Source organism: Choloepus didactylus, chromosome 3 (genome assembly GCF_015220235.1).
Source record: "Choloepus didactylus isolate mChoDid1 chromosome 3, mChoDid1.pri, whole genome shotgun sequence".
NCBI lineage: Eukaryota > Metazoa > Chordata > Mammalia > Pilosa > Megalonychidae > Choloepus > Choloepus didactylus.
Genome location: NC_051309.1, coordinates 71,589,804 through 71,617,066, shown reverse-complemented (window position 1 = coordinate 71,617,066; position 27,263 = coordinate 71,589,804). Strand labels below are relative to the sequence as shown.

The 27,263-nt window shown below is 36.1% G+C and overlaps 1 protein-coding gene and 1 pseudogene across 1 annotated transcript in view; both read left to right on the top strand.

Moving 5' to 3' along the window:
- Positions 1-25,709, top strand: part of LOC119530285 (transmembrane protease serine 11D-like) — a 40,678-nt gene extending 14,969 nt beyond the window's left edge. The window contains exons 4-10 of the mRNA XM_037831430.1: positions 231-298; positions 11,885-12,042; positions 15,685-15,723; positions 18,655-18,832; positions 20,896-21,155; positions 22,239-22,381; positions 25,548-25,709. Of these exons, the coding sequence (XP_037687358.1) occupies positions 231-298; positions 11,885-12,042; positions 15,685-15,723; positions 18,655-18,832; positions 20,896-21,155; positions 22,239-22,381; positions 25,548-25,709 (1,008 nt within the window). The remainder of the gene's footprint in view (positions 1-230; positions 299-11,884; positions 12,043-15,684; positions 15,724-18,654; positions 18,833-20,895; positions 21,156-22,238; positions 22,382-25,547) is intronic.
- Positions 552-1,413, top strand: LOC119529047 (annotated as a pseudogene).
- Positions 25,710-27,263: the final 1,554 nt, after the last annotated feature.

Here is a 27,263-nt window from a genome sequence, read left to right as displayed (position 1 = left end):
ACTTCTAGTGAAGATGCATTCTGCACATTAGTATAGATGACTGGGCACTGCATCAAAAAGTTACACAAACTGCCTAAATCTGTCACATCATGTGTCACTGTGATGAAATTGAACTGAAAGCCCTGGCCTCTATTCCTCTTTTAACCATAAGTCCCATGTTGCAAGGTTTGGAGGAAGAAGGAAGGGGAGGAAGAACTGTAATTACAGAGAGGTTTTTTTCCTTTCTACAGATTACTGAATCATTCAGAAAATCAAATTTAAGAAATCAGTTCATCAGAGCTTATGTTGCCAAACTGAGGTGAGTGAAACTATCGAAAATATATACAAGTGTAGATGCAATTTGGCACATTTGACTTTTGCTCACAGCATGGATAATGAATGAGAAGTTCATGCAACTTGTTACAATATTTTGAAAATAGCATACTAGGCAGCTTTAAAAATGCTACATAATGGACCTATGCTGGGTCCACCCTGTGGGTTGAGGTTCCTGAAGAGGCCACAGTCCAGTTGGGGGTCCTCATGACTTCTCTTGGACAAGTCCATGATCTTTTTTTGCCTGTGCAGTACAGGTGAGGGATAGACTGCCTTTCTCAGCCTCCACTCACTTTTATCACACCCGAAAATTTCCTGGAATGCCAGAGATGGTTCAAGACGTTAACCTTGCAATCAGTCCAGTATCCTGGTGGAGTTTCTGCAGAAGGACATGACCTCAGTTATCATTTTTCTTCTTTGGGGTATGTGGCCTGCATGACCCTCTGCTTCTACCAGTGTCCAACAGCCATGACCTTCTGCTTTTCAGAGACCCTATGGTGAGAATTCACAGCTTCCTATGACACCATCTGCTTTGGTTTAGCCTCCATGCCATACCCTTTCTTGAATTTGACAGCATCATTCAAAAAGGGAAGAGGCATTGTAATTATGAAAAATTTCAGAAGGAGCTTGCTTTCCAGCCTCCGGTGGTTCTTACTCTGAAGGACATAGATACGGCACATGGGGTGATGAACGGTCACATACAGATGCATTTGGAGCCTGCTCCTAATTTCTGAGTGGAACTAGTGACAGCCCTGGGTGTCCTCTCCTTCATTTTCAACACCATATGTGGTGCTCTGAATCTCGTTTGTGGAATTCACCTCGCAGAACATTCTTTACAGGTTGCCGATGAGGAAATTAGAAACCTTCTAGCTTTTCTTATTCCTTTCTGGTATTTTCCAGTGTTATTTGTACTTGTTCTACAGTCCAGCCAGGGTGACAAAGATGGTGCTGATGCTGCTCTTTATTTGCTGGGGCAATATGTATATTCTAGGGGTGAGGAACCTCTGGCAAATCCTCTTCCACATAGGAGTGGCTTTTCCATCTTTCCATCAGATACTGTCACGGTGGCTTCAGGAGAAGCAGTCTGACTGTAAAGTGTGAAGGACACCGGGTGACAAATTAGTCCTTTGATTTTCTTTTGAAGGTCAATCTGTGTTTCCCTTCCTGCTTCTCCACTTCACCCCAAGTTTCCCTCCTTGAAGTTCTTTTCAACCTAACTGGACTGATAAACCAAGGATTTCAGATTTTTAACTGGAGCAGCTGAAGGCACAAGAAGACTGCTTGATACTCAGTCCTGGTTTTGTGTTGAGCATTCCTGCAGATTGTCCCATTTAGCACATTTACTTGGGACAGCAGAATCTAGGGACTCATTTGGAAAGAGCATTATTGAAAGACCAGAATGGAATTATTTTGGTCTTTTAAATTGAATGATGAACAAAGCACAAGAGTCAATAACACTAGTTTTAGTTGTCTTCTAGGAACCACTTCAAAATCAAAATCAGGTTTTAAGTCTAAACGTGACTTGTTTAGTTTTTTAAAAGGGTTAGTACAGGGTGAATTAAAAACTAAAATATGGCTCATAATATAAGCTAGATAAATTTTGTTTACATTTTCTGATAACTTAGGTCTGATATGATACTTTTGAAATATTTAAATATAGTTTGGATATAAATTGAACTTATCTTTATTTAGGGTAAAAAAAACAGAAAATTTAAGAAAGCTGAGTTTATTTAATTTACATATAAACTTTTGTGGTGGTAGGAATGTGTATTAAAGATAGTGGGTACAGAAATGTTTTGTATTTATTTGCAGGGCATATCTGAATTTTTTTTAATTAACTAAGTAATCAATACACTGGGTCATAAGCTTAGAAGCATGAGCAGAAATTAGAGGTTCAGGATTTCTTGCAATCAGCTACAAACTGGAGTATGTGAATCACTCAGATTAGTGGCACTTTACAGATTCAGTTGGGGGAGGCTGCTGTGATCAGCCTTTTTGTAGCTGAGTGCCTGGCATTTTAGTGATGAATACTTGACCCTGAGTACCTGTTCCCAGAGGGCCTTCCAAAGTAATTACTGCTCTACACCCAACCTTTCCAATAATCTTAATTAGATCAAGGGCCTCATTTTTTTCCATGAACAGGTGTTAATTCAGTGTTACCATTTTTTATAGCTTTATAAAGATATAATTATCCCTGTACTTTTTTTCTCTCATTATCAAAACATTGGTTTATTATCGTTTTCCAAAATATGGATCTAAATAAGATCCCTAATTCTCCAGAAATTTCAGCCTTGGTTGTCCAGCACCACTGAGGAGGCCTTTTGGGGGGCTTGCCCTTTGGGTTGTTCTTGGTAGAATCTAGAATCTGAAAAGCTCAATCACAATTGCATGGAATACTTTGGGTTGAATGATGTGGTCTTAATAAATAAAAAATCCTATTTCGGTAGTTAGTTTTAAAAGTTGAAAACCATTGCACATGTTATTGAGTAGGTGGGGAAAGCAAGAACACAGTTTTCAGGAGTTTAGTTGTACTCATTTATGACTGGTGGTACATTGTTATTGAGCTACTTTGATAGCACTTGAAGAAAAACAAGTTTATGTGAATAGGAACTGCACTGGAAAATGTTACCGTAATTTTATTTTCTTATAACAGGATTTTCTATTTTGAATAAAACACAAAATATTTGGATATGAAAATTATATAGGAAACATCCTCAGATGTAAACTTCAAAGATGTTTTTCTAATTTTTTGCATCTATATAATTTTCTGCATCCCTAGCAGGTGTATTTTTCATCTTTCTGGGTGATAATTTTAAAGAGGTGGTAAAATAGAATAAGCCAGTGAGGGGAGAAAAATCCTTTTAGGTCAGAAGCACAAAAAGAGCTTTAAAAACTGATGGACACAGCTTAAAAATATATTATTTTCTTTTCAAGCCTGAGTGGTGTGGGTGTTGCTGTGTAGCTGAGTAGCCCCCAAAATGGTTTGAGAGTCTGAGCTTGTGACCCACATTCAGCAAGAAGTAAAGAAAAATCCTCGAAGGAAAAAAAAATGTTACATAAGATCTATTTGCTTACTAACGTAGATAACCATATTATTTCAATTCTTGGTGGAGAAGGAGGAAGGTGGAGAGAGGGGATTAAAGTGAAGGCACAGTAACAGGACCCTGCTATTGTACAGATCTAGTGGATACCATTCGTAACACAATCTATATAAACAATAGCCCCTTTTTTTACGCAATGCTATAAATACCTGGGTGGTATGTATCCAAGATCAGGACACCATTACCAATATAAAAAATGGCTTTGTGACTTTTTCTGCCTAAATTGTTATAACATAAGGGATACTCTGGTCAAACACAAGAGATTTATGTCATGGATTAATAAAAGAGGGAGTAGCAGCATGCATGCTAGTTATTTGCCATTCCTGCTTTAGTTGAATACACATCTAACCACGTGATGTGGTGAGGTAGGCACTCCCTGCAAAAATAGTCACCCTTACTGACTCTGCCGCAAATGCCTCCAATGCCCACATTGCTCAATGTTCAAACAATATGCAAAACATTCTTTGGAAGGGAACGGAATCATACCAATTCTTTCTCAAATACTAACACCACGAGAAAATTAATATTTCTTATTCTCTAGAGAGTCACCTACTAAGAATTCAGAAGCACAGGTCAGATAAGTTTTGAAGATGAGTTAGAGAATTAGGAAAAGTCCCTGAGAAGGCTATTTCAAGAAGCATTTCTTAGAGTTGAGAGTAATATTTTAATATTCTTTCATCAACAGTAACAAATGTACTACACCAATACTATGGGTTGATAATAGGAGGAGATAAGGGGTTAGGGAGGATTTGAGTTTTCTTTTTTATTTTTATTTCTTTTCTGGAGTAATGAGAATGTTCTAAAATTGACCATGGGGTGGTATGCACAAGTATGTGATGATACTGTGAACCAGTGATTGTATACTTCAGATGGCTTATATGGTATGTGAATATATCTCTATAAAACTATATTAAAAATAATAAAAAATTTACAACAGAATGCATTTCAGTTCACTGCACCTTCCCCTTAGCACTTATTTTGGGAAAGTCTCTGTACTAACCTCTAGTGAACAATGAATGAACTCTCAAAACTTGTAGGACTGAATGAGTCATACGCATTTTCTCTACCAACAGTGTATGAGAGACCGTTTTACTCCATATCCTCACTAATATTTGGTATAGTCAGGCTTTAATTTAATTCTCATCAATCCAATGAGCATGAATTTTATAGTGGTAAAGAGTTTGGCTCTAGAGTCAAAGTGCCTAACTTCAAGTCCAGTGCTGTTTCTCGTTAACAGTGTGACCAGTAGCAAGTTACTTAATCTCTCTATGCCTCAGTTTCATCAGCTGTAAAATGAGTGATAATAACAGTACCATTTTGATAGGGCTGTTATAAAGATCAAATAATTTAATAGGTATAAAAGCAGCCCAATTTGAGCATTTATTAATGTTAACTGATCATTAAGGATTTCTCTTCTGGGAATTGCATATTCTTATCTTTCATATTTTCTATTGTTCGTCTTTTATTATTGATCTGCAGGAGTTCTGTATTTAGCGTGGGTACCAATCATCTGTGATTTATTAGTTGCAAATATTTTTTCCCTGTCTGTAACATGTCTTTACCCTCTGTTTATGGCATTTTTGTTATTTTTTTATTTTATGACATATAAATTGTTAAATCTTTTAAATTTTAATGCCATATTTAAGAAATCCTTCCTCCTTAAGTATATAAAGACATTCTCCCAGTTTTTCTTAGGGAAGTTTAAAAATTTTGCTATTCACATGCAGGTTTTATGTTTGTGAATGTTATGAGATTATTGATATAAATAATTTTTACCATTTGAGTCATTTTCCTTCAGATTTGTGATACCATTTGTGTGATTCATTGTTTACATAGGTTTATAAGTCTGTTTCTGGATGATCCACTTTTTTCCTTCTTATTAAGCTTACTAATTATATTGTTTGAATAAACTACTACTATGACTACCATGGATTTATCTGTCTCTCCTTGCACAATCTATTTTGTAGACATATTATTAGGTCCCTGTATGTTGTTGTATGTTCCTAATGAATTATTTCTTTTATCAAGGATATTAATCTCCTTTTTTTATAATGTTTTTTACACTTAAACTCTCTTATGGCTAATAATAATATGATTGTACTGACTTTTCTGTGGTTAGCATTTAATATACATATTTTACACTCTTGTTTTCAACATTTTTGTGTCCTTATATATTAAATATTCCTCCTAAAACCAGCAGACTGCTGGATTACATTTTTAATGCATTCTGACATTATTGTTTTGTGTTTTTTTTGAAATAAATTCAAAGTTATAGGAACAGTTGCAAAAACAATGCTAGCCCCATACACAGAATTCCATCATACCCTGACCCCCCTCCCCCAATAGCTCAATCCACCAACTTCAACATGCTGTCACATCGCTATTTCTTTCCCTCCCTCCCTCTCTCCCTCCCTATCATCCATCATCTATTGCTCTGTCTTCTGAACATATGAGATCTAGCTGCACACATCCTTGAACATACACTATAATTCACGTATACACTTCCTACGAACAAGAACATTCTTTTATGCAATCCCATTAAGTGCAGCTAAGAAGTACAATAGATTCAACAATAATACAAAGCTTACATTCTATATTTCCTTTTCCTTATGCCTCAACTGTGTCCCTTTGAGCCACCTGTCCTCTATCCTCCAGTCCCATCCAAGTTCATCCTTAACATTCGATTGTCATCTAGTTAGACTGTCTTTTTTTTTTTTTTTTCAGTTGTGGAAACATATATACAGCCTAAATCTTCCCATTCCACCCCCTCCCTAGCCTTTCATTAGTGTCGATTAATCACGTTTAGAATGTTGTAATGCTCTTTCCCACCATCCATTACTAGAAATTTCCCTTCATCTCAAACAGCAACCCTACACTCATTTCTTAACTCCTCATTGCCCCTTCCCCCATTTTTCTTAACCCAAACTCTACTTTTCATCTCTATGGTTATATTCTCTGATAATTTCTTTGTGTTTACTGTGGGGCTTAAAATTAACCTCTTAAATCCATATCAATCTTGTTTTTCTTTGATACCACCTTCACTTCAATAGGACACATAAACTATGTTCCTATACTCCTTCATTCCCCCACCTTTGTATAGTTGTCTAAAATTACATATTTTACACTGAGTTCAAAACCACTGATTTGTCCTTAGAGTTTGTGTATTTTATATCATGTAGGAAGTAAATAGTGGAGTTACAGTTCAAAAATTATTGACTTCTATTTGTATTCCATTGTGGTTGGAGAATGTACTTTGAGTATATTCAATTGTTTTTTTAATTTCTTGAGGCTTGTTTTATGTCCCAGCTTACGGTCCCTTCTGGAGAAAGATCTGTGATCACTAGAGAAAAATGAGTGTCCTGGTGATTTGGGATGTAAGGTACTATATATGTCTGTTAAAATTCTCTATATTTCTTGCTCCTTTCCCTGTCTCTCTGCCAGCAGGGCTCCCCTCAGAATCTGAAGTAGGGCAGGTCTTTCATAGGCAAAGTCTCTCAGCATTTGTTTGTCTGTGAAAAATTTAAGCTCTCCCTCAAATTTGAAGGAGAGTTTTGCTGGATAAAACATTCTTGGTTGGAAATTTTTCTCTCTCAGAATTTTAAATATGTCGTGCCACTGCCTTCTCCATGGTGGCCACTTAGTACTCACTACTTAGTCTTAAGTTGTTTCCTTTCTATGTGGTGAATTGCTTTTCTCTTGCTGCTTTCAAAACTTGCTCCTTCTCTTCAGTATTTGACAGTCTGATCAGAATATGTCTTGGAGTGGGTTTATTTGGTTTTATTCTATTTGGAGTTCGCTGGGCATTTATGCTTTGTGTATTTATATTGTGTAGAAGGTTGGGGAAGTTTTCCCCAACAATTTCTCTGAATGCTTTTTCTAGACCTTTACCCTTCTCTTCGCCTTCTGGGACACCAATGAGTCTTAAATTTGGACGTTTTATTTTATCTATCGTATCCCTGAGATCCATTTCGATTTTTTCGATTTTTTTCTCCATTCTTTCTTTTGTTCTTTTATTTTCTGTTCTGTGGGCTTCTAGGACACCGAGATGTTGTTCAGCTTCCTCTAGTCTTGTATTGTGAATATCCAGAGTCTTTTTAATTTAGCCAACAGTTTCTTTTATTTCCATAAGATCTTCTATATTTTTATTTACTCTTGCAATGTCTTCTTTATGCTCTTCAAGGGTCTTCTTTATGTCACTTATATCCTGGGCCACAGTCTTCTTGATGTCCTTTAAGTCCTTTGCCATGTTTTTGTTCCTTGATTGTAGGTCTTTGGTTAATTTTGCAAGGTATAGTGTATCTTCCGATATTTTGATTTGTGTGTTTGGAGTTGGATTCTCCATATCATCTGGTTTTATCATATGCATTAAGATTTTCTGTTGTTTTGGGCCTCTTGGCATTTGTTTTGCTTGATAGGGTTCTTTCAAGTTGTAAAGAAAAAGGGATATCAATCTAATTTTTCAGGAACACAGTTTGGTGACGTACACTTTCTCAAACTAACCAGCAGATGGTGTCTGTGAGTCACCTATACCCCTCAAGTCAGTTCTCCACCTTGTCCCCACAGTGTGTGGAGAAATGATTCTTGTGGGTTCAGTTGGAGAACTCAGTTTGGGTGTGTTGCTGGAGCCATCCGCCCTGAATGTGGGGCGTGTGTACAGGTGGCCAGGGAAGAACGGCAGTTTTAATGTTCAAATCCCCCCAGGATCACAGAGATTCAAGGCTGCCACAAGAGTCTAAGCCTTCATTTCAGTTCGGCCCCAGACCCTCTCTCTCGCTGATCCACAAACCACCAGACTTGGCGTAGCGTCCCTAGGTTCTCTGAGGGGATCCCCTCTCCCAGCCACGCTCCTCCAGGAGCTCAGCAGAGGGAATGCCATGCTACGTCACCAGTGCGCACCATCCCACAAGGGAAGCCCCGGGCCACTGGGCCGTGCGGAGGTGTGCTCTCAGCCTGAGATAAAAATGGCTGAACGGGGCATCTCAACCCCCTCCTCCTCGCACAGTTTCTCCTTCCTAGCTCCGGGACAACTGGCGGGGCTCTGGGCTGTGGGCACGGCCCCAGGCAGGAGTTTGTCCAGCCCTCCGGGGGGCCAGCTGCTAGCCATGGGGTTTCTTTCTGCTTCCAGCTCTCCCCTCTGTTCCCCCGGACCCAAGGGTATCTGCAGTAGGCTATCTTCCCAGCCAGACACTGAGAGGCCGGCCCAGCCCCCTCTTGCTGTGTTTTACTGCGTGGTTCCCACAATCGCAGATGCAGCCGCTCCTGGGTTTTTCCCTTTTTTTTTTTATCTTTTAAAAGAACCAGCCGGTCTCCAAATGCTGAACCCTGGCTTCCCCAGCCCGCCACGCGGCTGCGGGTCTTCCAACCAGCTTACTCACTCATTTCAGAATGCCGACTACCAGTTTCACCAAGTATACATCCCCTCTGGAGCTAGGAGACCTCGTCCAGCTGGCGCATTGCTGTAACCGGTATTCTAGGTCACTTTCTGGTTTTTAGCTAGTGTTTTTCATGGCGGCATTTTTTTTGCCCTGTCTCAGCTAGCCACCATCTTAGTTTTTCCACCACATTATTGTTTTTTAACTGGCAAGTTTAGTCCATTTACACTTATTGTGATGACTGTTATAACTGGATTTATTTCTTCCACTTTATTTTGTGATTTTTTTATCCTGCTTTTTCTTTGCTTCTTTTATCTACTATCTTGCCTGCTGTTGGATGATTGAGTTTTCTTCAATTCCCTTTTAATTTCCAGTAGATAAAGAAATTATATATTCTATTTCTTTCAATCTAGTTATTAACCCTTAAAAATTTAATGAGTAGAGTTGGACCATTCTTCCAAATAATTCATGTCATTGTTGATGATGTTTTAGTTCCCACCTTATTTTTAATGCCTCCAAATTAGTCATTATAATCATTACGTATATTGTTGATGCCTTTTTAGATTAGCCAGAGTTTACTATTTTCTTTTCTCACTGTTGCTTCTTGTAGCTCACTCCCTTTCTGGATTTAATGTCCATCTTACTGAAATACTTCTTTTATAAATTCTTTCATAAGAGTATAGAATGATAAAAATCTGTCAGCTTTTATTGTAGTTGCTAGTTGATTTTATTCTGAAAATGTCTTTATTTTTGCCTCATTCTCAAATAATAGCTTAGTGTGGATATAAAATTCTAAGTTGATAGCTATTTTCTCTCAGCACTGTGAAGAATTAATTTTACACTGACTTTCATCGTTATTACTAAGAATTCTCTTATCAGTCAAACTGTTCTTTGGTAGCTAGTCTGTCTTTTTTCTCTTGATTGAAAATCTTTGTCTTTGGTGTTTGGGGTTTTATTATTACATATTTAAGTGAGGACTGTCTTTTATTTATTGTGCTCTGGACTTATTGTGATCTCAGTCTTCATGTCTTCATCAATTCTGGATAATTCTTGCTATATTTACTAATATTGTTGCTTCTTTATTCTCCTGTATGCTCTTTCTTAGCATTGTTATAGGTATACATTGAGCCTTCTCATGTCTCTTAACTTCTCTGATCTTTTTCATTTATTTATCTGTTTTACATTTTTGTAATTTCTTCATCTCTATCTTGCATTTCTGTAGCTTCTCTTCAGCTTTGTTTAATACACTGTGTAACACTTCCATTGAATTTTTAATTTCAATGACTATGTTTTCCTGTCTGCAGGCTCTATTTTTTTCTTTTGAAAATCTGCCTGATTTCTGATAATGTCCTATACTTTTCTCATATTTATTTCTCCTCTTATATAAATATAGTTATCTGACTATACATCTATTAATTCTATTACAGAAAATTTTTGAGGATGCTGTTCTTGTTTTACTGACTTTAGCTCTTAACATATTGTTTACCCTTGGGATTCAGTACTTAATCTCACCTTACTGGTAATCCTATGTAGCCTAATTTAACATGCATACTTCCAGAGCATTTGCTTCTGTCAAGCACCTTTCAGAGATCAGCAGCAACCGGACCATTTTTTGGTTAATTTTCTTGGCTTTGGACCACATCTTGGTTTGGTGGTTCTGGGATCATGCAGACAATTTTAAAGCAAGTCAAAAACATTCATGCACCCAGGCCCATGATTATGGATTCTCAAGGGATAAACATTTTCCATCCAGAGCTGGGCCTCTGAAACAGATCAATTTTGCTATTTTTTTTTCTTTTATGTCATGATAAGCAGATATTTCTTTTGAATCCACTCTTTCACTAGGGGGTTAGTTCTTATGGAATCTTGGCCTTATTCTGAAACTTCAGTACCAACTCCCTATTTTGCACTAGCCTGAGACTTTATCTCCAGTCTCAAGGTAAATACTAAAACTCAAGACTGTTGGATATTCTAGTGCTTGCTATCATAATATTCATGCTCTTTTTTATTTTTTATCTTTGGTGATTCCTTTACTTTCATGTGAACTAAGCTTTGCATTTCTGATTATTTTATATGGAAAGGGATTTTTTTCTTTTTAATTATTTAGGCTTCCATGTTGCCAAAATTAGAAGTTGTAATTACTTGTTCAGAATATGCTTCTCCAGATAGAAAATAGCATGAGAATGGCAACTACTCATCTAATTCATGGCTAACTTCTGAAACTTACAAGAGTCTCTAGCACAAGAAGGTGCCTATTTGATACTTGACAAATAAATATTAATTTAGCACTAAGAATGAATATATGTCAAAACTGGCAATTAAGGTAGGAGGAGGAGGCTTAGAGTGATAAAAGACTCCAGTACTCCACAAACAGAAATATGAGAGCATCAAAAACAAATTTTCCTAATGCACATTTTTGTCTAAATGCAATACAGAAAAACAGAACAGTGAATTTTAGATGGAGGAAGTGGTTTACATGGTAATTTACACGAAAGGAAGTGGAAATTATCAAAGTTTTAGATAATTATAGCCTTTAATCAAATTATCAAGGCTTATTGTTAGGAATGTTGTGGTTAATTGAAATGAGAGAGAAAATCTTGACATATGATTACAAAAATTAAAATTTGTTTTTGTAACCAGATGTATAGGTCTAGGTACCAGAAAATTAAATTGAGTCCCTATGTCACATAAATCTGGAGCCTCATCTCTTTATACATTTGTTTAATGAGAGTTTATTTTTTAAATATTTGTGAAGTCTAATAATAGCTAATACTTATAGTACACTCACTGTATGCTAGACACCCTTCCCATGACCTTTGCATATATTAATTCATAGAATCTTCATAAAAACCCATTTTATATATAAAGGAACCTAGCATAGAAGATTGAAAACTAAAATAACTCACCCAAAATCATACAATAAATGGCAGGGCTGGTTTTCAATTTCTATCATTCTGACTTCAAAGCCAATCTGTGCTGTGCAGTAAATCAGATTTGTGGGATAGCATTATAATGAGGTTTAATCAAGAGGAATATATAAATAGGACAATAGGAAACTATCAATATCATCCTTTGTAAAAAATATCTCATTGTTTACAGGCAAGAGAGTAGTGGCGTAACAGCAGATATTGTCATGAAGTTTCGATTCACTAGAAGTAGCAGTGGAGCGGCACTGAAAAGCAGAATTGAATCTGTTTTGCGCCAAGGGCTAAATAACTTTGAAAATTTGGAAGTAAACCCTTCAACTGAGTTAACATGCAAGTACCATTTTTATATACCATTTTATTTCAATGTATCCCTCAACTTTACCAATTCTAATTTACATTTTAATTTCATCAGAGACTGACTTTTCTTTACTTGGAATTAAACTTTATGACAATAAAATATTAGAAAGCTGAATAATACACACATCTAATGTAAAATATTCTAAGATTTGAAGAATCGTTTAGCATTCACAAAGTAAATTTTATTTGCTAGAAATTGTTTATTAGTTATCCCTTCCAACACTCCTTATGAGGGATGTTATTATCAGATACAGATAGTTGTCTGACAATCATGGATATGCTATAGGAAGGTTAAATTGCTGCTCAACATCAGAGAACAATTTAAACAATTTAATTAATAATCCACCTGATCCACAACAGGACCTGGCATGTAATTGGAAGGTTCCCATTAATTAAGAAATTAGAAAATTTACCCATATCCTTAATTCCTCTCTAAACATCCCCTCTCTCTCTGCCAGTCTTGCATCTATTCCCATTTTATCTATTGCTATTGCTACCATCCTGGTCCAAATCAACATCACCTCTTGCTTTAACTATTGCAATAGCTTCCTTACTGCTCTCCTTATATCCCTTTTTCTTTTTTTTTTTTTTTTTTACCCATTTCACTCTATTGTCCAAAAATTAGTCAAGGACACAATTTAAAATACAAATAGAATCATGTTTAAAAGTCTCCCATGGCTTCCCCTAAAGTTTAAAAAAAAAAAAAAAGTGTAACCTGTAAATAGGATACCATACTTCCTGGTTTTCCCAGAATAGTCCCAGTTAATGAAAATTGTCCAAGAACCATTATTAATATTGCTTCCTTTCACTGTAAAAGTGTTCTGGTTTGGACAATAAATGACATGGCACCCTTCTAAAGCTCTGCATGATCTGCTTCATACCTACCCCTCCAGCCACTTATTGTACCATTCCTTCCTCATTCACCATAAACTGGTCACACTTCCATTTTCTCTTTCTGCCAAACTCCTTCCTGCCTCAGGGTCTTTGCAAAATTCTCCCTAGACCACTTACTCTCACCCTTTAATTTTTCACTGAACTGTTGTTTTTCTCAGGGAAGCTTTCTCTCTCATTATTCAGTTATTCATCTGTGTCATAGATCTTCATTTTCATTCATAACAATTATCACAATTAAAATTATAAAATTATTCCTGTAATTTCTGTATTGTTTGTCTTCATCCTACCCTGTAAACTTCTTAAAGGCAAGGACAAAGATCTGCCTTGTTCATCCTACTGTCCTTCTGCCACCCTGCTCATATCACATTGTAGATACTCAATAAATATTTGTTGCATGACTGAAAGGGAGGAATTATTTAATACCTGCATAGAATTTAAAGGCACCCCTCCAACATTTCTGTATACTGCTAGCTTAATAAGCCATTATCTCCTCATAATAAGCTCAAGATTAAAAGGATTTTGGTGGCTTCTACACTGGAGTGGTATTCAACCAGTATTTACCTAGTTAGCTGTACTAAATTGTTAAAATATTGGGAAACAAACATTGCACTAGAACCGCAGAGTCTCCCTAATCCCCCTAAACCTGCCACCCCCTACTCTGAACTCCCTGGCTTCTCCCCCAAAATCCTTGCAACCAAAGTGTTAATTTTTGGCATGGTCCAACCTCCAGGATACTGCTCCATCTCCATGGCCTGGTCTGTCTGCATTCTTTCTGACTCGTTGATATTCATGCCATACAGTTTGTTAAATAACTTAATATTAGCCCTGCTCCCATTTAAGGAATGTAAGGAATTCTTCCAAAAGCACTTCCCAAGTGACTGTTGCACACAGTGACTGCTGCAGAAACCTAGGAAAGGAAGAAAAACCAGAGTGCTCAGAATCTCCCTCCAATAACTTCATGAAGAAGGGTAGACTTTGACTTTAAAAGATGGGCAGGGCTTCCATATTTTGAAAGGAGTGAAAGAACATTGTCAGAGAGGGAGAGCATGAGAAGAAGCAAATAGTCTGTAATAAACGTGATGCTTTTGCAGAACAATGGTGAGAGGCCTGCCAGAATGACTGGTTTGCACTTTCATCCTCCTCATCATCATTGTCAACAAACACTTATTTAATGACCACTTAAAATTTTAGGCATGGTTTTAAGTACCTTGCATGCATTTTTTTTTTTTCATTTAATCTCACAGCAATCGTATTCCATTGACACTTTTGTTATCTTCACTAAGAAAATTTAGGTAATTTCCCAGAGTTCTACAGTTAGCATGTGGGGAGTCAGGATTCAAACTTACTTCTCTGTTGTTCAAAGAACAAATGATGATTTGGCTCCACTGAGACTTGAACTAGGATCTTTGGCTTGCAAAGCAAATGTAAGAATCCAACCTTGTGAAAATTCTAGAGGGAAGTAAGTTTGAATAAATTGATTTTTGAGAGCATGAAAATCTGTCTTGAGAAGTTTGGATTTATCTTATAGGAAATGGGAAGCCACTAAAAGATTTCAGGCAAGAAATGATGTGATCTGACACACATTTTTAGAAAAATCAGTCTGGTAAAATAGTGGTGGATGAATTGAAAAGGGCAAGAGTGGAGGCAGGGAATATCCTTATTTAACAGTTACTATAACACTATGAGTGACAAATGATGAAAGCATGAACTAAAGTAGTAGCAGAAGGGATGAGGGAAATGGGGTTAATTCAAGGTATTTGGAGGGGCTAAAGGCACAACACTTGGAGACTATTATATATGGGAATGAAGAAAATGGAGGAGTTGGAGACAATTTCAGATTTCTAGCTACTAGTGGAAGCAATGTCACTTGCTCAAGGAAGGAATCTAATGTAAGTAGCAAATTTCAGATGAAATTGAGTCACATTGTGTTTGAGATGGCTATGGGAAGCAGACCTCAAATTGGAATAGAAAGACCTTCACTCTTTTCCTTTCCATTCTCTCCCACCAAATCCCCAACGTACAGCATGCTCTAGCTGTACAGAATTTATTGCTGTATAAATGCTCTTAGAGCTCCATGCGTTTGCACCACCTGTCACTTCCACTTGGAATGTCTTTTCACCTCTTATCTTCCTGGAAAAAAAAAATCATTTTAGGTCTTAAAAATCCAACTAAAATGTTATTTTCTCCATGATGACTTCTGTGATTCTCCCAGTTAGCATTAGTTACTGACTCCTTTCTCTTCTCCACTTTTCCACTTACATTTATTTGAATGATTCCTTGACTAATTTCTGTATGTAAATTATGTAAGGGCAGGGCTCCCATACTTTGCTCACTGTTATATCTACTGAGAATGTACCAATAGAGTAAGATATATATATATATACCAATGATTCATAACAGTGATTCTGTATGATCCTGTCTTCCCAACTAAATTGAGTTATTTGAAAGCAGTGCTATATTTTAAATATTTGATGAAAAATTAAAGCAAGAGTTCTCAAGTTTTAGTGTGCATAACAATAAATTGGGGCAGGGGGACATTATAAAAGCAGAGATTCTTTCAGCAGGTCTGGCATGGAGCCGAGCCTAGGAATCCACATTTTAGCAAACCCTCTAGGATTCTGATTCTCTTGTTTGAGTACTACACTTAGAGAAATCAGGGTGAAATGATATACAGTCCTTCTTGCATTAATTTTATTCTCCCTCTTTTTTCATTAATACCAGCAATTACTGTCCAAGATGCAGCAAATATTTTCACCAGTGGTAAGTTTTAAAACTATTTTGTAAGTATGGTTTACCAAAATATAAAGAAAACAAGTGGAAGTTGTGTGTGCTTATTGCCAAAGTAGTGTCTTCATCTTTAATTCATGGTAGATAATATTCTTAATGAAGTTGGTAACCATTTTCAGTTAATTCAAATGGGCTGTTTTTTTTAACTTTTTAGCTTGCAATGATTTCAAACTTACAGAAAGTTGCAAAATAATACAAAACCAACACAGAAAACTCCAATAGACACCAGATTTAAATAGATACCCAGATTTAAAAAGATACCCAGATTTAAATAGATACCCAGGTTTACCAGCTTTTAACATTTTGTCACATTTGTTATATTATTCTATCCATCTATGCATCCATCTATTTACCTATCTAAATATTTGAGAGTAAGTAGCATATATCATGGTCCTTGAACACTTCATCCATCCATGTATATTTCCTTAAAACAATGATATTCACTTATGTAATCTCATTAAGTATAGTTATCAAGTTCAAGAAATTTAATGCTGATAAAAGCATATGGTCTATAGTCCAATTTTTTCAATTATCCCAATAATGTCCTTTTGGACATTTTCTCCTCCATTAATAGATCTAGTCCAGGGTCATGAATTGCATTTAATTGTTATTGTATCTTTGGTTTCTCTTTTTTTTAATTATGGAAACATATATACAACATAAAATTCCCTATCTCAACCACTCTCAAGTATACAACTCAATGGGATTAATCTGTTTCACAATGTTGTGCTACCCCCACAACCACCCATTACCAAAACATTTCCATCAACTCAAATAGAAACCCTGTATCCATTATATGTTAACTTCCTATTCCCCCTGCCCATTCCCCCGGTAACCTATACTTTATTTTCTCTCTATGAATTTTCATATTCTAGTTTTTCGTATAAGTGGAATCAAACAATGTCTGTTCTTTTGTGTCTGACTTAATTTTACTCAACATGATGTCTTCAAGGTTCATCCATGTTGTTGCCTATGTCAGAATTTCATCCCTTTTTATTGCTGAATAACATTCTATTGTATATGTATACTGCATTTTCTTCATCCATTCAATTTCTGATGGACATTTGGATCGCTTCCACCTTTTGGCTATTGTGACTAATGATACTGTGAGCAACAGAGTACAAATATCTGTTCAAGTCTCTGCTTTATACCTAGAAGTGGGATTGGTGGGTCATATGGTAGTTCTATGTTTAACTTTTTGAGGAACTGCCAAAATGTTTTTCACAGCTGTACCATTTTACATTCCTACCAAAAATGTACTAGGGTTATTTTTGAGATAAGACATTGCTGATCCCATTGGCCCATGTGGTGATACTCAAGTTTTTCTCCCATTTCAGAAGAGGGAGGAAATAGCCATGATCTGCCATTCACTCTGTACTCAAGTTTGGCCTCATGAAAATTTTCTTGGCAGCTTTAGGAAGCTTGTCCTGCCCTGGTTCTATGATGGCATTTCTGTAGACTTGTAAATTATGTTTGGTGACACCATTTATGTAGCTTCTCCTAACCACCAGAATAGCTTGCTTTGTTGTGGATGCAAGTTAATCATGAGATATAATAAAAAGAATTACAAAAAGTCTTGTCAGTTTCGGGTCTACAACCCGAAGGAAAAGTCACTACTTTCCAACATGACCCTATGTACTCTTAAGCTAAGATAGCAGAATATAATTCCTTAGAAAACATTAATTTATTTCCCTGGACAGTAGAATGGAGTTATAAATTAGTTCAATGGACCTAGATACCTGGCCTATCTCAGATATTTATGTGGTTTTACAAGGTGATGCTACTCCTACGAATGTTTTTCAACTTCATTTTATACTCAATTCATACCTCTTTTTAATTAAAATGTGAATAAGTAATTTTCTAGAGAATTTGGTTGGAGGATACAGTTGAGGAACCAATATTCCATCTGTTTTCTTGATAGAAGACTCATCTGCTTCTATCCAGGAAGTTTTCTAGAAACAAAAAATGCCATTGGGTAGTTATCCTATCAAAACAGGGTCACTACTTTAGAGCCAACCTAGCAAAAGAAACTGGTGATAGTGATTTACCTCTAATTTCTCATTAATAGATTAAACCAGAGGAAAAATCATGGGAGTAGGGAGTGAGAAGATGTGGGTTATCAGGCAGCCCCCGAATGTTTCATCTCTGGCCATCGGAGTACCCGTGTCTCTCTTAAGACTTTTAAATAAATTTTATCTAGATACTAGAAACCCTCAGTCACCTTCAGGATTACTCTCTGGACCTAACGCCAGAGATTAGGGGACATTTGGCACCATAGAGTTAATTCTGGAGACGGCCTGGAGTGTTAGTTGTCTTCCTGAACAGAGCAGTGTTCATCACACATCATTGTGCACATGAAACACCTGAGGATCTTGTTAAAATTCTGCTTCTGATTTGTTCCCTAGTGTGGGTCCTGAGACTCAGCATCTTTAACAAGCTCCCAAGTGATACCCATGCTACAGGTCCATAGACCACATTTTTAGTAGTAAGGGTATAGAGAAGGAACAAATTCCCCCCAGGGAACTTATGGCCTGGGCTAGCACATTCAGGATTGGCCTATTTTAACTCCTATTCATGAAAAATTCCAGGGAAATCTAAAGCTGATCCAGATTTTGTAGTCTAAATGCCAATTCACTTTCATAAATGTTCTCAAAAAAACAATCTAAAGGCTAGAGTAGTCACATATTTACTTTAAAAATATAACATTTTGATCATACTTTTGGAAAGTCTAGCATGCCCTGGGGACATTTGTATGTTTTGGGGATGGAGGAGTGGGGAGTAATATGGAAGGAAGGGATAAGGGAAAGACATAAAAGGCATAAATGATGGAGAAACTCTTGCAGCCTCTACCAAATGCAAATAAATTGTGATCATCCCAGCACATTAATGCCCTCTTCTCATTAGAATGTGGGGCTGGCCCAGACCTAATGACATTGTCAGAACAGAGAATCATAGGAGGCACTGATGCTGGCGAAGGAGACTGGCCGTGGCAAGTCAGTTTGCAGCGCAATAACGTGCACATCTGCGGAGGCTCCCTGATCAGTAATGCGTGGATCCTGACAGCTGCTCACTGCTTCAGAAGGTGAGGGCACAGCTTACTGCCATCTGGGAACAACTAGCATAGACAATTACCAGAGGATTCCACACACTATCCCCAGGACTGAGCATGATTGGATTGAGCCAGAAATAATTTGATTTTTAAAATTGAGTCTTTTCTTCCTATTCTTTACAGCAAAACTATTTTTTCTCCTTCAGTTTGCTAATAATTTACTGCTTGCTGTTTCACTGTTTCAGATAATCATCTGAAGAACAATGGTTTATAAGTTAGAATGTTTAATTTACGTCCTAGCTTTGAAAGCTTAGGAAATTCATTGAATCTCCATAAGCCTCATTTTTTCCCTAATTAGAGACAATACTATTTTCTATGTCTTAGTGTTATTGATAGGATTAAATAAGTTAATTTAAAAATATGTTAAAGGTTATCAAATTGAATTATTGTAGGAGATTTGCACATTATATCATGTAAGCTGATCAGCAGGCTGATGACTGACCTACAGACTGTCTCATTCCACTAATTTATCCTTTAAAAAAATTATTGAACAAGTGTTATATATTGTAGAGGCTGCTAATATAAGCAGAACATTGCCCTTATCTCTGGGGAGCTGACATTCTAATGTTGGAAGTAGATATGCAGACACACACACATACACACACAAATGATCACTTATGGTAAGTACCATAAATAAAATGAATTTAAAATACTTAACAGAGAATTTTTAACTGAGGTGATCAAAGGATATTGCTAACACTAGGGTACTAAGCTGCTAATGAAGAGTAGGTTGCATAATCTTGCATAATTCGTATAAAGAATAGGTCACATTGTTCATGAAAAAAATTAGTGATCTGCAATCAGACAACACACTCCTGGAGTCTGGAGGACTAGGTCTTTATGCTTCACCATGGCACCAGCAAGCTGCCTCAGGAGCCCAAGCTGCAGTCCACACTGCTGCCTGCCACAGGGCTGGTGGAAGGCAAACGGTAGCTGCTTCAGGGAGGGTGAAACTCACTAGCATTTATCACAATTTATCAGACTCTTTTTCCTGCTCCTACCTGGATGCTGCATAGTGTTCCAGAGTTTCAAAATAGTTGATTCTGACAGTTTCTGTCAGCTCAATAGTTGTTTTGGTGGAGATACTGATTTCTGGAGCTTCCTATTTTTCCATTTTCCTACAATCTTCCTTCTCCTCTTTATTTTTGGTTTATAATTTTTTTGTATTTTCTACAAAAATTTTAGATATTAAACATTGTAAATATTTTCTCATGGTTCCTCATCCATCTGGTAATCTTGTTTATGGTATGATTAATTTTGATTTAGTGAAATCCACCCATTTTTTAACTTATAGTTTGTATTTGGGGGATTTATCTAAAAAGTCCTAATTGCTAGGTCACAAAAGTAATGCCCCAGTTTTGGGTGTATTAGTGTTCTCTTTTGCTCTCTCCTTTCATTCTCTCTATATATAATATATCTGTGTCTGTGTGTCTGGGTATGTATGCATGTGTATATATATATATGTGTGTGTGTGTGTATGTTTATATACAAAATATTCAACAAGCATTGCACTTAGTGTAGAAAAATCATTCATCCGTTAATAAGATGAGGGTGTTCATTATCACCACTCTTCTCACCATTACTATTTAATGGGGTATCTGGCTAAGGGCAGGAAAGGAAAAAATAAGGATTGGCAGAAACAGGTTAAAACCAAAATAGTCATTGTCCCACACTTTTTAATTGCTTGGATGGAATGGTGTAGTAAAGGGAGAAATCAAAGAGGTGGTTTGCACAATATTAGTCATCATCAAACTCTCAGAATATCCTCACTGGAATAGAAAAGCAATAAGAAGTTCATCATCTCAAGCCATATTTTGTAAAATCTTTCTGTGTTTCTTTAGACAATTGATCTTTCATTCTACCTTTAAAGAGTTAAACTCATTTACTAGATTGTCACGTAGCTATATGTAACAAAGATCTTGATCAAATTCTTCAGGGGATGGGGTATGGAGTGGGAGGGTAGCAAATACAGAACCCAAATATTTTAAACACTCACAAAGTACCTATTCAAATAGTATGTGTTCATATTTTTTAAGCTCCTCTGATCCTCATCAATGGATTGTCACCTTTGGTATTTCCACAATAACTCCTACTATGAGAATAAGAGTAAGGAGAATTGTGATCCATGAGAATTATGATACTACAACTCGTGAAAATGATATTGCACTAATGCAACTTGACAGAACAGTCACCTTTACCAGAAATATCCATACGGTGTGTCTCCCAGTGGCTACCCAAAATATTCAACCTGGTTCTACCGCTTATGTAACAGGATGGGGATCTCAAGAATATGGTGGTAAGTGTCTCAGGAGAAATAAACAAACAAACTCTGTGTTATTTACTATTAAAGAAAATTTTAAATTAGGGGACATCCAGAGCACAGATTCTATGGACAGAACCATCCTATATTCTGGTCAACCTAAGTTCTAGTTAGCCCTAGAATTCTCTTAGCAAAGCAAAGCAATATCCATAGAAACCAGCGAGAGTTCTCAAACATAGTCAAGGGAAATACACAACAAAGTAATTAAGGTACAGGAGTTCTTTAATGATCCAGAGACTCTGTAGGACTCAAATTGCTCCCCTATTAAAAAAAAAAAAAAGATTTGGATAGATATTCTCTACAGCTTTTTACAGCATTAAGTAAGTCCTGCCTCTAGGGCAGAAATCCATGTGTACATAAGCATTGCTTATGCATGTTTATTGAATGGATGAACTGAAGAAAAAAAAAAAAAATGAGGGCAATGCTAAGAGAACCAAAGAGGAAAATAAGAGCATCAACCAAAGAGTGGAAGTGTGCTACCAATAATTTCCACTCACTTAAATCCATGTTGTATATTGTCTGTCTGAGGAATAATACAAAGGCTTAATTGCCTTGGAAAATATTTCTGTGTCCTCATTGTCAAAAGCAATTTGGTACAACACACAGTATTTGTGCCAATCATGGAACACAATAATAGTGCCATTTTGAGGGAATATCAATATAAAATAAATCAGTGCTTTAGCCCTGACGTCAGATTATTTTCTTTTTTGCTGCCAGATTAAAACATATCCACTATGTAATTCTCCAATCTAAAGTTGACCAGTGTATAATTCAAATGCTACTGGTTAATTTTAAGATAGAAATTTATTTATTTTCTCTAAAAGCCTAAGCAGCCCTATATCACAAAGCTATAGCAAAAAGAGAAAACTGATCTCTGTCAATTATTTGTCTCTACTATGGGAATCTTTGCTGGGAAGAAACTCCTCAGTGCATCTTCAATAGCCTTCCTTGCTGACTAAGAAATGTTTGGAAGAACATTCGTTACTTCTCATATTCACCATAGAATCATTAGTTTATATATCCTGACATCCTTTTTCCTTCTGCTTCTACACTTAACAGGCAACACAGTTACAGACTTAGAGCAAGTACAGGTCGAAATAATAAGTAATAATGTATGTAATGCACCAACTAGTTATAATGGAGCTATCTTGCCTGGAATGCTGTGTGCTGGATTACCTTATGGTGGAGCAGATGCTTGCCAGGTAAGCTCAACACAATGCTATCAATGTCATCATCCAAGAAGAAGTTTGTAAGCAATTATTAGCATGTGATATTATGGTAGGCATAAAGTTAACATAGTTACAATACACAGTCCCGATACTCTAAAAATTTATAATCCAAATATTGGAGATAAACTTATTTTATGAAGTTTTCCTATCATAAAAATACTAATTCTGAGAAGCCAAATTACAGCATGATTAAGCATCCAACCAAGCTAAAATATCAGAGAGACTTGTGTTTGAATTCCTTAGTCTTTATAACCAATTTACTTTATCTATAAAATGGGGGTAATAATAATGGCATCTAATTTTTTAGGTACTATTAAAGATTAAATTAAAATTAAATATCTCAGGCACATACTCCATGACAAAGAAATCTCAGCTCTTTTTGTTGTTGTAATTTTTCACCTAAGACCATGATCACTGGTATAAATAATTTTAATTTATTTAAATTTAATTTAAATTTAATTTAACCACTATGAAATTTTAAATAAAAAATAATCATTTAATCATAGACAATAATTAAAATTTAAAATACAAATTATAAGTGAATATCAACATGTTGAGAATAGAAAATTTATGCAGAAAGTCTAAAAATTTGAATCACAACAGCTTCCATAATTGTGAAAAAGCAAATTGGAAAAAAAATTGAACAAATAACTATTTAGATCTAGCTTGTAATTTTTCAAGCAAATATATGAAAGCAAACAATGAAGAGGAAATTTCACTTTAAAGTAACCAGAATAAAAGTTTAAATACTAAAAATTTAAATCAAATTATCTAAACTTAATTCGTGTGGTTTTGTCTTTCAATAGGTTTAATTCCTATGTCTGAAATCCAACCCCATATATTAACAGGAATAACTACACAGTGGCAGAAATTAAATACTCTTTTAGCCTGGAATTAAGTGAAATCAACCCAATTTCTTGAGGAATATGCTGTTGTTTTCCTGGTGAAATGTATGCAGAAACATGAAATTTATTCTTTTTGTCAAATATTACTGAATTCTTTGTTTAGTGCTCACATTCTTGGGAAAGAAGTAGTCATTAAATAGTTAATGCAAAAAAAGACCCCAAAATCCATAAGCACTTTCCCCCAAATGAAGCATTTTTATCAACCTCAAGTTGTTTGTAGGTGTGGGGGATTATTTCTCAATTTCCAAGATACCATTAACTACCCATTCAGTCCTTTATTCCCTTTAATTGGAGGTGTTATCTGCGATAGAGAACAGCTTCTTGCTCTCCTTCTTGTTCCCTTTTTAATGCTAGCCCTGTAACAAGTTCTCAAAGGTCATAATAATTTTCCAAAGAACTCATCAATCAAATAAGCAACACACCTCCACACTGACAATTCTAGATTCCCTAAAAGAATTAGATAAAGTTGACTTATGGATGCACATGAGATTTAAAAAGGTGTCATTCATGATTACTCACTTGCCTTCTGTGCGTAAAATTCTGTTCTTTCTGCAGTTCTAGTCATAACTTGCCATGAAGCCTTCCTTGTGTGTTCCATTCCTAATGATTTTCTCCTGAAAATGCTATAATATATACTTTGTGCATCAAAATTATAGCACTTTACATGTGAGCTTATTTGTTTCCTTTCCTTCTTTCCTTCATTCATTCTTTCAATGAAAATGTATTACTTTCTATGCACAGGCATTGTGCTAGCACCACAGTACACATTACACATTCCCCATCCTCAGCAAGGACACAGTGTAGAAGAGAAGATATAAGCTCTAATGCTTTCATAGTCAGACAGTGAAGCTAGACAAGTACAGGAAAAATTACATGTCTCTCTTACTTTAACCTAGGCTAGCCCACTCTTGATAAGACATTATGCAAATAAATTTCTTGCTAAAGAATAAGTAGCAGCAAAAACATGATTATGTGAAAACGCTGAGAACTGGTTCACTAGAGCACACATGCACCATCTAAAAGAGCTAGTTGCCAATCATCTCCATCCAGTGCTTACCATGCAAGTTGGTGATTCACACATTTACCCTTCTCCCCAAATAGACCAGTAATTAAATGGGTATGGGAAGAACTAGCTACTAACAGCAGGCAAATGAATAGTAAGCTATTCCAGAGGTACACTTAGTAATAATAGCTAACTTTTATGAGTACCCTCTATATGCCAGGCTGTGCTTAAAGTGCTTTATGTGTTAGCTTATTTAAACTTGTAAAAACAAATTTACAGATTAGGAAGCTGAGGCACAGAAAGCTATTAAATAGCTTACCCAAGGCCACATAACCAGTAGGTGGAGCAGCCAAGGTTCAGGCTATCTAACTCCAGAACCCACAGACTTAACCCATCATGTGGCATGTAAAACATACTAGATTTGTTTCCCTCACTAGATTATTAAATGCACCAAAATATCTGTTTGTTGGTTGGTTTATTATAATTAGCTGTTAATTATTTCATAATGAATGTTTGTTCATTGACATATAAATTTCTTTTCATTTATATACCAAAAGAACACGTTTTGAGGGTATTCTATACCTCAGGCACCATGCAGGGTGTTACACATATGAAGACAAGTGAGACTTCTAGAAACTTGTTCATTCAACAAAGATATACTCAGCATCTCCTAAGGGCTACAAGCTTATATACAGAAGTTTCCAGAATGGAATGCCCTCTTCCCTGATGCATTTACAGTCTAGCAAGGAAAACAGGCACTGAACAAAAATCATTGATGCAATGAGTGTTACAGAGATGTGTAGTTGCTATAACAAGGAGGGCAAACCCAGTGGGCATAAGCTCAAACAAGCACATAAATGGGCTTTTATAAAATAATGAAGAAGCAGTGAAAGTTGGAAAGTCACGGTGGTTGAGGAGGAAAAGAGCAGGCCCAAGAAGGCTTAGGAGGTGAAACCTAGAATGAATTGGAGTCAACCAGTCAATCAACTGAGGGAAGTCTTGGAAGTGTATTTCTCATCTTTTTCTCAGACTTGCTGAAGGAACAATTTGTATATTTGAAGAATTTCAGTAATTGTGTGATTTGATGTAATATTGCCACAGGTAATGTCACACTGACTTTATTTCTTTTTATAATAGATGTTACTACTTCCCCTGCTGTCATAGAAATAAATTTCTTTATGCTTGGGGGTTGCGTTCACACTTAAGTAATTAATCATTCTATTTCCTTCAGGGTGATTCTGGTGGCCCACTAGTGCAAGAAGACTCCCGGCGGCTTTGGTTCCAAGTGGGGATAGTAAGCTGGGGGTTCCAGTGTGGTCTGCCTAATAGGCCAGGAGTGTACACACGAGTGACCACCTATCGTAACTGGATTAACCAACAAACTGGAATCTAGCTCAATAAATGCAACTCTGTTGCAAAGTCTGAATGCAGGTGTGCTGAAGTGCCAAAGCATTACTTTTCAGCTGAAACAGACAGTGAAGTATCCTATTACAACAGCCTGTTGCATAAATGTTGTTTACAAAGCACCATTTAATCTTTCTTTATTATTACGGCTCTTAGGTTTTCTTGAGACACTGTATGAATGTTGCACAGTACTGTGACTGTGTAATAGGGGAAACATATTAAGCTGGTTACAGAATTAGCAGTTTTATTATAGTTGTGATAAGTGCTAGTAGTGAGAAAAACAGGTGCCTTAAGAGTGTATACTAGAAGAAGCTGGACAAATCCAAAAGGTCAGAGGAGTCTTCTTGAGGAAGAACTGAGGAAAGCACAGAAACTTGCCAAGGAAGAATTGGAGGAATATCATTCAAGACAGAAAGAAAACCATGAGGCAAGAAAAATACTATTTATCCAAAACTACTGGTTGCTCATTATTTTATAGGTGGTGTGAATCCTAAAAATAATTTCAGGAACTCATTATACAGTCATATAGCAATATTAATTACACATACAGCATACTTACATAGAACTAACTGATGAATCTCGGCTATTTAAGTTCAAAGCTAAAATAGTTTCCTCCTCAATTGACACTTGAATAATTATAAATAGCTTCATGATGAGTTTTATCAAAAATATCTTCTTATATAAGAAGGAGAAAAATTCCATCTGCTCCATGGCAGTGCTGAGGAAGTAACCTACTGAATCTTCTCAGGGACCTTACAACCACCTTAGGTCCTTTTTAAGGACCCAATAATAATAAATTTAAGAACAAAAGAATCTATCGTTTCTGGAAGAATTCCCAAAACCAACTTCCCACCAGAGGTAGTAATTTAGAGAATTTGAGGGAACTCAAAAGTGAAATCCTCATAATGAATTGAAAGTTAATGAGGAAAAAAAGGGAAAAAAAGAAAGCTTTGGTTTAAAGAAATCAGTTAAATAGTTTAATATCAATAAAATTGTCTTGAAGAGAGAAGGAACTTTCTTTTCTCACACAAACACAAACCCCAGAGAGCATAAATTAAATAAAATCCATTAAAATTTAATGGCACAACAGTTTACATAGCCTGAATCATTAATGTTACTGAATTTAATGGGATCCTAGCACACCTAAAGCTGAGTTATACACGGTCATGTATGTGTCAGGGCTTCCTCCTTCTAAAAGTTAACTCACCATACCTGAAGATCTGAATAGCTATTATAATGAAATTTCCTGTATTTCATAATTTAAAATTGTGAAGAGATGCACACTGAAGCCATTCTCTTTTAAGGAAAAGAAGTTGTACATTTAACTCTTGGTGAGATATAGAAACAAATCTTTGATACACTTTATTTCAAATAAAACTCTTTTAAAAATGTTTTCTCTGCCTAATAATTTATGGAAGTTATGATTTCTGAAAGACAATCCAAAACAATTTATTTAGTTGGTTCTCAAATGAGAGAACTGCTAACTAGACTCTAAAAGCTTGGCACTTTCTGCTGCCTTATAATCAAGCTCTATAACTGAAGC